This window comes from Sapajus apella, unplaced genomic scaffold (genome assembly GCF_009761245.1).
Source record: "Sapajus apella isolate SASKATOON/1434 unplaced genomic scaffold, GSC_monkey_1.0 scaffold9, whole genome shotgun sequence".
Taxonomy (NCBI): Eukaryota; Metazoa; Chordata; class Mammalia; order Primates; family Cebidae; genus Sapajus; species Sapajus apella.
The window spans coordinates 22386632-22400111 of record NW_022436949.1 but is presented as its reverse complement, the minus strand read 5'-3'; the positions used below and the strand labels follow the sequence as shown (position 1 = coordinate 22400111).

The window sequence follows — 13480 nt, the reverse complement described above, 5'->3', positions numbered from 1 at the left end:
AAAAAAAAAAAAAAAAAAAAAGTGATCAGTGATTATGAAGACATTGAAATGTTTCTAACACTTTATATAAATAAACATCCTTTAAATGTCAGTTAAGCATTCTTAACATTTATTATTGGCACATCAGCACAAGGATTTATTAAAACTTTGAACAACCTTGAAAGGCACATAGTCCAAAGTTCCAATTTTAGTTTATTACATACACAGCTGAAAAACACACTCCTCTGAAACTGTGTAAGTTTTAGATTATGTTATAATATGCCATATCATTATCATTATTCTAGCATAAGTAACAGCAACTGAAACCAAGTTCAGTGACTGCTTTGCCAGATTTGCTTTGCATTTGAATACTGAGAATAAAAAGAAGATGAGGTGGCAAAGATTAAGACAGGTTTTTCCCCATCTTCAAAGCCTGGTTTTAAGATATCCAGGAAGTCTTTGTAATTAAAATCCAATTTTCAGATAAACATGTAAAGACGTACGGTACCAGGAACCAAGGAGCTAAAGGGAATAATACATGTTCCCTGCCCTCAAATAGTTTCAAGTCTCTGGAAGAGCTAGATGTAGAGGAGACAAAAAGTCCTTTGAAAGCCCAGATGGGAAACCTATGTCATCTCCAATTAGAGGAGTTTCCTGATTCAAAAGCTGAAATGACTGCACATCTCTATATGTACAGAGAAACCTGTGCATTTATCTTTATATAATGTATTCCAGCTGTGAATTTACAGGGACATCTCCCCAGTTATAATGTGAACCCCACTGAGGGCAGGTCTCCATCTTATCCATGGCTGTGTAAGTATATGCCACATAGAAGATGCTGAATGAGTGCTCATTACATAACAAACAAGTGATGACTTCTCTAAAACCAAAATTTCCTCTTACTGGATGAAGTGTCATTTTCTACTCTGTGGCTCCAGAAATGGATTTAAGCACACATACCCCCAACGCCTATACCCTCACACAAATAATCGCTTAAATCAAGCCAGAATAGAATATGAAAATGAGGAAAACAAAATATAATACTCCGGTTACTGGTAAAGCTCACATAAAAAAAAAAAAAAAAAAACTGAGGGAACTACAGGTATTTCAGTATTAGCAATTTTAAAAGTTGGATTAAGTCAACATAGGCAGCCCTGCAGACAATAATTTGAAAGACAAATCTCTTCAACAAAAACATCTCTTTGGTTTAACCCTTCCAAGGTCCCGGTTATAAAACAAATGCTAACTGATCACGGGAGACAAACAACTTTCATTCTCCCATTAAGTGACTCATGTCAACTGCTATTTAGATTGGCCACCAAGCGAGACCCTTTGGAGTAATGAATATAAGATAGGATAGTTTTAAAGATATAGACCCTGGCCAGGAAGTCCACAGCATGAAGGCTCATCCAGCAGGCCAAGACAAGCCTCAGGGCTTTTTTGGATTTGAGAGAGTACAAAGCAAAGGAAGAAACACTGGCATTCAGAAACGTGGATATCTGAGAAACAGATCAAGAACTAGAAACGGAGAAAAACAGCTACAGATAAAACTTTAGTTATTCCATGGCTTGCCCCAGCATCAGACCTGACTCATATCCCACAACCTTTCCCTGTAGCTAGGACTCTTAGATATTCAAACTTTGTCATGAAAAAGCATTTCCAAATTTGACCATACATTTTTGTTGATGGTCTGCAACAGAGCTTTAGCAACCCAGAATTAATGTTCCTCTCCTTCCAGTTCCTCCCTTCACAAAAGGGAATGGCTGAATGCAATAGAGATATATACAATGCAATCAACTTCCTTTTTGTTTTATGCTCTTCTAATAGTTGGCAGAAAGGGTATGTTTTAAAATAGTCACAGGAGTTGACAGGTGGAAGTCACCACGCTCGAGCTGCAGATCCAAGTTTGGATATCATTAAGCTTGCTTGAAAAAAGAGATTAAAATGTTGGGAAACTCATTTGAAAGACATGTACTTGCCAAAAATATGTAAAACTAGGCTTAAATTATTTTCAAAAGCAGAAATTAAGTAATTCAAACTAGGTATATTTTTACTTACATGAATAAACCTTAAATACACATATACACTTACATACCTCAAGCCCAATTTGGCAGACTGTTAAAACAGAGTGCCATCTGGGAACCTGATTCCTAAGAAATGACTTTAGAGCACTGTCACAAAATCAAGCACTCTTCTTAAGCTTTAGTGAACAGTTACATCCTTGAAATACAACTTTGAGACTCTTTTATTTTCCTGATGGAAATATGTTAACACTAATTTTGATTCCAAATACTGTTCCTTTGGCACCTAACATGTGTAAAGATAATAGATTTTTAATTTCTGTACTTTCATTTTAATAGGCCTAAAAAAACAAACTCGGTTAATATCAATGTTTACTTAAAGTTATATTTTATACCTAAAATATCAATACTCTGAATAATAAAGTAAGTCTATACAAGAAAATAATTTCTTTGCATGACAAATAGTATTCAAAGTCATTGCCATCCTGTAATTATATTATGAACAGAATGTATCGGAAGAAGTGCTAAAAACTGGATTGGAATGGTGAGGAGGTGGAAAGAAGAAACATGTTTACAATCTGTTCAATTTCTCAGCTTAACATTTTTGATATATAGAGCAGTGGTTTAAATACAAGACTAAGTTTCTGAGTCAAATTGCTAGATACATAAAGTTAAAGTCTTTAATAGTTAAACCCTACCTTTCTGCCAACTCTTAGTTCTCCAGTATAGGACCTCTAGGCTACTCTGTCGAGTTGCTTTCTACTACAACCCATTGTTCTGTACCTCTCTTAATGACCAGATGCCACCACAAAGACGATGGCACTTGCCAGAGGAGCTCTCCGGTGTGCTGTGGCAGGCTGGTGGGGACATTATGCTTGATCTCCTATAGCCCTTTTATGGAAGGCCTGCACAGATGGCTCTGTGGGAGCCTCGCCACCTTTTCTCTGTGGAGTGTGTGTGCTCAGTGTGGATGTTTAGTAAATGGTTAAGAATAATGATGCAGTTATTCATCCACACAGAAGATTGATTTTGTGGCCTCAGATTGGGGTAGATCTCAATCTACCATTCATGGAGACTAAATTATAAATTTTTCATTAGCATTTTCAGAAGAAAAGAGGTTTATATCTGAATTGAATCTCAGAAAACATTAAAAAAAAAGAGGTTTCTTCTCAAAGAAGAAAAAAATGGGATCTTAATAGGACACTACCCCTTAAGTCAGGAATATCAAAATTAAAGGTATCACTTGATCCTTGAATATATGTAATCCCTAAATAAATGGAATATTTCAAACACATTTGAAAAAATTAAAACTGCTTCCTACAAAGTACAATAATTATTAGAAAATAGGATAATTTACAGAAATATAAAGAATACGCTAGTTTTGTTGATTAGTAAAAAGTTACTACTGTGAATTAAATTATACATTTCTGATTGCTAGAAAATTGAAAACTAGTTGGAGTCCTGGATTATTGAAACTATTCATTAACAAGAGCTCTTGACTTGCTTCTGCTACCGTCACTTATTTTCAACACACACGACTCTCCTTGTGCTCCATACAGCAACCATCACCACTGCTCACTAACAAAAAAGTTCCCCACATTTTCCAACACGGAGAAGATTGACTGTCCTTTCCTATTTGCTCTCATTATGTGTCATGATTAGATCCAGTTTCCAGCAAGGCCAACAACACGTCTGTGCACTGGTAGATGCAGTCTGAGCAGTCATAATACAGCATTTAAAATCATCTAATCATTTGTTACGCTTTGTTAAATTTAATGCATACAGATAAGCAAAATAATTTCAGAGTGCTTACACATATTACCACACTCTCAGACAAGTTACAATGAGCCTTCCCATTTAAACAGACAATAAACAAATACAGGAATGTATAAATTATATGTCACTAAATAAAAAGTTAATATTTTAGTAGAATGCCAAAGCTGTCACCGTCAGTATCCTTCATTTCCACATGACTATTTTTCTGGCAGGGAGGGAATAAGTAAGAAATTCTAAGCCTAAAGCCAGAGTTTCTCAACTCCAGTACTATTAATATTTGGAGTAGGAAAATTCTTTGTTGTAGGGGCTATCTCATGCATTAAAGTGTATTCAGCAGGATTCCTGACCCATTAGATACCTGTAGCACCCCTACCCAGCTATGGCAACCAAAAGTGTCTCCAGACGTGGCAGAAATCCCCTGGTTGGCAAAACTGTCCCCAGTTGAGAACCACTGATCTAACCAACATCAAATCTTTTGATCTGTAGTAACGATAGGACAAGAATTTTGACCCAAATGAGTCTCCACATTATATATTTTTTAAAAATTAAAATGCATTACTATGTAGTAAGCAATGATTTGCTTTTCTTTAAATCTGCTTCCTTTAGATAAAGTGCTGTCTCAAGGCATAAGAGCCTAGACAACATTTTTAAAGAAGCTGCTGGTCAGTTTCCTTAGTCTCATCTGGGAGGCTCCAGTGCTTCCACTGCAGCAGACCCAGGATCGACTCCTTTGCTTTTTGGCCCAATGAGATAGAATTATCAGGAAGAATGTTCTTGAGTGAAGTCAAAGTTCCTACTCAGGCATTCTTGCAGGCACTACTTAGGCACACCTTGCTTCGACGGACTTGTGGTTTCCACCGAAACAAGTTGTTCTGCATACTTCTCGCTGCAGCTCTAACTACGTGACCTCAAAGTTTCAGTTTGTCAGTAATTTAATTTCACCGAAGGCTGAGCCCAGATACTAATTTGTCTTAAACATTTTAGGCCCAACATCTCATGAAACAGGCTCCAGGCAAACACTCTTGGACTTGGGAGCCAACAAACATGTTTTGCCTAGTCCTCAGCCTACCCAAATACAGCCTACAGACTTTCAAAACAGAGTCTATGATTTTAGGGGGAAGCACGTTAATGCTTAACAAGCATCCACAACTTAAGAAAAAGACTTTCAAAGTCTAAAGCTCCTTTGCCCATCAGATAGGCCTTATGAAGAAATGTGCTGATAAGGAAAAAGAAAAAAAATACATCTAAATATTTCATTTTTATGGAAAGTAAACATGACCCCACATACTGTAGAAGCACACACTTCACTTCGGTGATGAAATTTAGAATCTCTAAACTATCTTTCAATTAGTCAGAAATGCGGGCAGATTCATCCGTCCCATAGACATTTCATTACCATGGAGTTTAGAAAAGCTTATTCAACAGAACTAGAAGCAGGTAGGTTCAAAACAGCATGTTCATTTAAAAACATATATTGTTAGACTTTAGAAGCATAATTCTACCTGGGTCTGGTGCTGTTTTGTGTACTGCTATCACAGGTATGTACATCCCTGGTTATTTTTCTTCAAAAAAAAAATTGGTCATCCAGTTTTAAAAATAACTATTAAAGCTTTTACACAGGGATATTAACCACATAAGCTAAATCTTTGAACTGGTAGAAACCGATTTTTCCATTTTCATTATTTCTATAGATAGAATAAGGTGTTTATTTTCTCCCTTACAAAAATATTAATTTGGTTTAAGAGGCAGGATGACAAAGAGATAGTTATTATGTGACACAGTTTGTTAATGATTGCCTGGAAGCAAATTAGATTTATAGGAAAAGTAAATAAATCTCATCAGAGCTTAAAACCAGATTTCCTGAAACTGCATACTCCCACACAAGCACCATTTTCCACCTAAAATCTAAAAGATACTGGCGTATGTGTTCTCACCCCCACTTTCACTTTCTCATCCACACTATTAAGATCGTGGAAAACAGCTCATTTTTAAAAGTCAGCCACAGCCGGCAAGGTCCTTGGCATTACATGTTGGTGCCAGGCACTGCTGCCTTCCCAATATTAAGAGAGTCTTTTTTACCACTTTCCTATCTAATTTTATGCTAATAATTATGTCTTCATTCCAAATATATTTAAAAAATTAAATATTGTTGTTACTCTACAAACTATAATATAATCCCTAAATTCACCTTGTAAGTATAATGAATATCTTCAACATTAGCAACCAAACACTACCATGTTGGACAAGCGTTAAGCTATTAACACCACTATTCTGGTCAGATTAGAGATTTATAGTAAGACCATGCTATGTTACGAGTTACAAACAGCTTCACATTCACAGTCCCTAAGCCATTTTTAAAATAGTCTCTTTTAGAATGAGAACAAGAAGACAGAGAGAGAGGGAGATTTTTTTCTGTAATCATGAACTCTCAGGAATTCATTTCACTTAAGCTACAAGCTCTAAGTTTAAATATATGTATATATATATATATAACAAACTGTTGAAACTTACTTGACAGTGACTCGATTTGATAAATCCTGTAGATCTCCAGGATGGAAAAGCTGGGCTTCTTTCAATCCAATCTGTTCACAAGCTTTCAAGAAAACGTTTATATTATCCTGTGAAAAGAAATGGAAAGTGATTGCTTAGCCGAGCTCTCTCTCAGACAAAGGTTACAAATTTTTATGATATAACTTCGAAGCTTCAAAGTCCAATTACAGTCAGCAAAAGAGGCGGCAACAAGACCCATGCATATAAATATTTGAAAAAAATACATAGGGCTTATACAGCCTTTCAGTCCTCCAGAACATACACGGTTGTGCTATCTTATGCCCGGGCATACGCTGCTTCTGTGATCTTTGTGACTGGCACGTTAAACATTACCTGTTACAGGACAAGTGCCTAGCCACTGAGCAGTAATCTACACTTTGATGTCAGCTCTGTTCTGCAAACAAACGCCCTCTTCCCAGCTTTGCACGGCAAGCCTCACCTCTCCTCTTTAAAAATAACTCCAGCTACTGACATTCACCCACCCAGAAACTGTTGGCAGGGAAGAAATAAGAGGAGGAACATTCTGTTTCTATGATTACAAATTACAGAACGACTGTGGAATACCACACCTGGAATCTGGGTTTGGTTGCTGAGCTGGCTCTTGACAGACAGGGAAACCATACTATAGGACAGAGGAGAAACCTAGCGTTCATTGGCTAAACTGCATAGTTTGTGTGGCACATTACTCACTCCCTGCACCTGCCTCAAGAGCTGCCTCCAAAAAAAATGAAAGTCTATCCACTCCCTCCAAGGTTGCCCTCATATCTAATTTCAAAACCCAAATCCTCCATTCACACACCAGTGCTTTTCATTAATGTAAACTGCTGCACAAACACAGATTACAATATAGGCTATTTTAAAGCCAGCTACATTTCAGAGACATACGTTTGGTTACCAGAATTAGCTTAGGCTTCATCTCTACTACTCTAAAAAAAAAAAAAAAAAAGAAAAGAAAAGAAAAGAAAAAAGAAAAAGGAAGAAAGAAAAAAGACTTTATAGGATTAAGCTAGTGCCGAGCCCATGAGGGCTCTACATATGCACTGTGTTAGGATTCTCAGGTAAAGGGATGGCCCCCCAGCATGCCAACACACATCTGTCCACTGAGGCAGCTGGCAATGCTACCTCTGTGGTGTGAGCCTCCTTGAAACCTCGCCTCCCATCCCTAACAGGTGACTTTCACAGACCAGAAGACAGTCTGCCACTTGGAGAAAGGCAATTACTCTTTTCCCAAGATAAAGTGGCTAAATTCTACAGCTTAGGTTCTTGGAGAGTAAGGGGATCTAGGGAAAGCACAAGAAAAGGTGTGGCCAGAGAAAAGCAACACTGATTACTCGGAAAAGAGACATCTTAAAAAGCCAATATTTGTATAAGTAGGAGGTCATTCCAATCTCCTGTGAATAAAAGGCAGTGAGAACAACCTAGCTGAATGCTGAAATCCATGAATCATTTTAAATAAGATGAAGTCAAAGAGTAAAGACTTGCAAATCAAAAGTTGAGCAGCTCAATGAAAGGTGTTTTTCATTTGACTTACTATGGAAAAAAGAGAAATAATTTATTGGCAACATTCCAAGAGGAGCAAAAAGTGATAATTTTGTTAGGCCCACAGTTTCTAAAAACTATACTATCTGTGAGTATCAAATGATACAAATTAGCGGTTCTAAAATTGGCCGTCTGAGAATCAGGCAAGAACAAATGGTTGGATGTACCAATACCCCAAGTTCCATAGTGATATGGTTTGGCTCCGTGTCCCCAGCCAAATCTCATCTCAAATTGTAATCTTCACATGTCAGTGGAGGAAACTGTAATCCCCACATGCCAAGGGAGGGAGGTGATTGGATGATGGGGCAGTTTCCCCCATGCTGTTCTCATGACAGTGATGAGTTCTCAGGAGATCTGGTGGTTTTATATGGGGCTTTACCCCCTTCTCTCTCTCTCTCTCTCTCTCTCTCACCTGCCTCCATGTAAGACATATCTGCCTCCCCTTCTGCCACAATTGTAAGCTTCCTGAGGCCTTCCCAGACATGCAGATCTGTCAATCAATTAAACCTTTTTTTTTTTTAAATAAATTAGCCACTCTCAGGTAGTTCTTTATAGCAGTGTAAAAATGAACTAATACACATAGGAAGCAAGTCTTATATCAATAAAGGAAAAACAAACCATTAGAAGTCTTCACACAAATTCAACACATTCAATTTGGTTCTGAATGTTTAAAGTATTACATAAAATATTAAAATAAGATTAAACTAAAAGTTAACTTAGTGAAATGAGAGTCAAAACAATTCTTCAGATATTTTATACAAACATAATAGCATTCTTCTGGCTGACAAATAGATATAGGTTGATAAGAACAGATAAATAAAGCCACACTCTCCTCAAAAACCTCTGACATAAAACGAAAGCATTTGATATCTAAAGTGACTATACTTAATTGAAGACAAAGTTCAAGAGAAGATACAAATTAATATGGTTAAATTCTAGTCTTAAATAAAGCCTTTATTTTAAGAAAAAAAAGCAGAATATCTTTTAAATTGTTCAATGATGCTCAAGTTTAAAACAGAACAACTTTATAAACAAAGTCACACATGGCATATGCAGCAGGACCAGGCTGTACTAAGATCGGTAATGTAGCCTCAGTCATTCCTCCTGGACTTCAGCTCACTCGTAATTTATTATTTGCAATTTTAAATGATCCAGGTAAAGAGGTGCCTAAGAATATACACAAAATTTTCAAATAAAATTTTCATGTCAGTTAAAACTTCAAGAAGCCACACCAAGCTCAACACATTAAAAGGGAAGTATTTAGTTCTCATTTAATAAAATTATTTTCACTTGAAAGTAGCAAAAAGAAAAAGAAAAATAGAGGTCAAATTAAAAAAAAAAATCTTATCTAATTGGACCAGTAGCCAGGACTCCAAGTTAGCTTTGTCCCTAAACAACTGTGTGGCTTTGGAAAGAGTGTTAACATTTCTGGACCCATTTTCCTCATCTCTGAAATGAGCAGTTTGTGAATCTGTAACCCATTATCAAGGGTAATCATTTTTCTCGATGAGAGAAGGGAAACCCAACCCTGCCTGGCCCAACCCATCACACAAATATTTCACTGCCCAACTTCCATAAAATACTTCATGTCAAAATCCTGCTCTAAACATCTGTAAACCCTGTACTTTCAGGACGAAAAGTGGCTTCTCAAAGACAAATCAAAACATGCGCACCCACATGCACACCCGCACACGCACACACACAAAAGAAAACAATGAACCCTAAATGTATCTAATAGCTCCTTTTAGCTTTAAATGTTTCCATGACTATGAATAAACACAGGCACTACATAAACAGGAAATATACATGGCTTTAAGATGTTCATATTCTCTCCAATCTCCCTTCCAGCCCTTATCCTCCATCAATTATAAAGCAGTCATAACAGGTGTAGGGTGGAGCGGGCTAGGGTAAATTAGAGAGCTTAATGATCAGGCACAACAGTACTTACCACTGAGCTAAGATGGGGAAACCACACCGATCTACCAAGACAATGAAAGTTTGTATTTGTTCACTGTAGTACCCTACTACTTATCTATTGATGCATAATACATTATCCCCAAACTCAGCACCTTAAGGGAACAGGCGTATATGATTTCACATAGTTTCTGAAGGAAATTCAGGAGTGGCCTTAGCTGGATATTTCTGAATTGGGGGACAGGACCTCTCATTAGGTTGTAATTGAGATGTCAGCCATCACTACAGTCATCAGAAGGCTTTCCTGGAGCTTGGAGGAGCTGTTTCCAAGGTGGCTCACTCAGGTGACTGACAAATCAGGGCTGGTTGTTAACAGGAAGCCTTGATTCTTTACCAAATGGACATCTCCAAAGGTTGCTTGATAGAGCCAGTGATCTAAGAGAGCAAGATGGAAGTTGGAATGTCTTATGGTGTAGCTTTTGAAGTCACATTCCATCATTTCCTCAGCATCCTCTTGGTTACATGGTCAGCCCTATTCCATGCAGGGAAGAGGGCACAAGAACACAAACTCCAGGAGGTGAGAATCACAGGGTTGCGGGGGGGTGCTCTCTGGAGGACTGGCTACTGCACTTCACTCTCTGGACCCAGCTCAGTGATTCATGTCCCGACCATGCGCAAAATACACTTAAGCCCTAATAGGGCCTGCAAATTTTCATCCCTTTACAAGGTGATGTGGAATATCATCACCTACGTCTGATCCAGGAGTGTCTGAGATTTCTCAGTTGTAATTCCTTAACTATGGCCCTTGAATAAAGTTCCTCTCAACTGGAATGCCAGTGAACTAGGACAAGTTACATGCTCCCACACTCCCAGCATGCAATAGAGTGACAGGTGTAAAATAAATCACTATGGACACTTCAGATCAGAGAGTAGAGGAATGAAAGGCACACAGGAGTCACTGGTCCACAGACATTCTAAAATCCTGCAAGACACAGGTTGGCAGTTCCTTCGTGAGGACTCAAGGCCATGAATCAAAAATTCATGATTTTTCGCTACACCCTTTGGATTCTTGGTGCCACCCTAAGAGTCACCTTTGCTTTTCACTGAAAAGTAGCCTATTCTTTGTGGTTATGTAGGTTTTTCAATTTACTTCTTTAACCTACCCATAGCAATTGAGAGAATTAAGGATCTCTTAAGTACACAATTCTCTATCCCTTTCAGCCTCAGATGGCAGTATTTCTGCAAATACAATTCTCTCAAAGATGCTATAAATCTTCTGTGAATCTTATTGGAATTTATTCCATTAGATAAAAGCTGCAACCATGCGTCTCTTCAAGAGCAGCCCTTCTCTTCCCTCGTATCCTGCTGAGATGACTGGAGGACAATATGCTTAAGGTTCTCAGAAGCCCTATTGCTTGACTGGACAGAACCCCAAGGTACCATCTTGAATCTAAGAACCTAAAGAATTTTACAACCACATTCTCAACTCTTTTATCGGCCTTACTTTCTTGCGAAGTGTCTGAATTTAATCTTGCAAATTCTTTGAATTTAATCTATGCCTGAAAACCATTTCTCAATTCTACCATCTTAGAATTTACTTACTAAAGAGGTGACAATTTTCAAAAGCAGCAATTTCTATTTCTCCCATGTTTGTCACTCCCTATCCTTCACTTTCTCCTCTCACATTTTACTATAATCCACAAAAAGAATCAAGGCATCACTTCAATACTCTGTAGGTCACCTCACTAGAAGAATGGAATCTCCCCAGGGGATCTCTTAGTTAATCTGGTACAATTCCTAGGTACGACTAAGTGAATATTAGAAAGTGAGAACCACTGGGAATATTTTGGCAGCTGGCTACCACAAGACTTTTAATAATAAAGAATACGAAACAGTAAAAAATTTAGAAAGAAAAATAAATTTTTAGAAGTGTTGAGTTCCAGATGCTCAGCTAGCAGTAAGTTAGGTTTGCAGCCCATGAGAAATATTGGATCTGAAAACATGGTTTGGGAGTCTAGCACACACTGGTAGTAGTTGAAATTAGAGATGTCAATGTGCCCTCCTTGACCTGAAAGTAAAGAGAAAGAAGGATTCACAATCAACCAACAGCATTTAAAGGACAGTTAAAGAGAGAGGAGTCAAGAGAGAAATATATCTGGGATCCAGATAAATAAGAAGAAAAGGAGAAGAAAATAACATTATGGAAAACAAGGGAAGAGATATTCAAGAACGGAGAGGCAGATGATGCAGTAAAAAAACCACCCAGCTGGGCGCGTTGACTCACGCCTGTTAATCCCAGCACTTTGGGAGGTGGAGGTGGGCAGATCACAAGGTCAGGAGTTCGAGACCAGCCTGACCAACATGGTAAAACCCTGTCTCTACTAAAAATACAAAAATTAGCTGGGCATGGTGGTGTACATCTATAATTCCAGCTACTCAGGAGGCTGAGGCAGGAAAATCGCTTGAACCTGGAGGCAGAGGTTGCAGTGAGCCGAGACTGTTACACTATTCTCCAGCTTGGGCAAGAGAGGAAGACTCCATCTCAAAAAGAAAAAGAAAAACTACCCAAAGAATTTGAGTATCAAATAAAGTAGATATTTAGTGGGCAAAAATTCCCGAAGACTAATGAGTAAATAATAAGTGACAGTGAAGATCAGCTGCTGGCAACAGATGAGGTACCACCCAGAATCTGAAAGACCTCCTTGGTCTTTCACTCTGCAAGTCTGTCTCCTACTCAAGCCTCCTATCAGTCCTCTCAAAGCTACCACCCCCTTGACCCTCCAGTGTTAGAATGCCTCAACCCTTGAGGGAAAAGGTGCGGAGAGAAGCAGTGCTCATTCTTATTCTCTTGACCCCAAGTGTAGGGTCACATTCCACCTCCACCCAATATTTTCCAGTTTGCAACAAACACAATTAAACACTTCAGTGGTATCTTAATTCTTCTCTATTTCCATTATAAATCCTAAAAAGGGTGTTATGAGACTAGCATAAGGCCAATATGAATATTCTCATACTGGTCCCAAGGGTAAGAGATGTCTTTGTTAACACTTCACCTTTCAGAGCCTTTCAACTCATTTTCCTTCCAAAAGCATTTATCCAGTAATATATTTTCATATCATTATAGCACATTTCCTTGCTCTTTTATCAGTAATGGAAGTGCTTGGGAAGAATGTCAGGGATCCAAAGTTGAATTCATCATTCCTATTTAAGCAAGCTCTTACCAGTCAATAGAAGGGCTCTCTCACTTTATTTTGTTGTTTTTATTATTATCCTCCTCAACCCACATTCCCACTCATTCCCGTTCCCTTCTATTAAAAAATTCCTTCCCCCAGGTATATATCTTATATATATCATAAAGAATTTAAAAGATTCTCAAATAAGTACACTATATGTACATGCATGTACATGTACATGTCAAAAGGTACAAACAGCTCTGGTGTCTGCTAAGAGGTAAATGGATAAACATACTGTGGTCTATCCATTCAATGAAATAGTTTTCAGCCATAAAAAGGAATGACATACTGATATGTGCTACAAAACATTATAGCAAGTGAAAGAAGCCAGCAAACAAAAGTCACGTATTCTGTTTGTATAAGATATCCAGAATGGATAAAGCCAGAGACAAAATTCAGGTTGGTGGTTGTCAGGGGCTGAATGGAAGAAGAAATGGGGAGAAACCACTTAATGTTAAGAGGTGTTAC

At 37.9% G+C, this 13480-nt stretch overlaps 1 protein-coding gene across 22 annotated transcripts in view; it reads right to left on the bottom strand.

Moving 5' to 3' along the window:
- The window catches only part of LMO7 (LIM domain 7), a 231635-nt gene that overhangs the window by 100213 nt on the left and 117942 nt on the right, over nucleotides 1-13480 (bottom strand). For 17 of the 22 annotated variants that reach the window (XM_032277371.1, XM_032277375.1, XM_032277373.1 and 14 more), the window contains exon 4: nucleotides 6288-6394. In XM_032277371.1, coding sequence (XP_032133262.1) covers nucleotides 6288-6394 — 107 coding nt within the window. The other 5 variants (XM_032277384.1, XM_032277395.1, XM_032277386.1 and 2 more) reach the window with 4 other exon arrangements.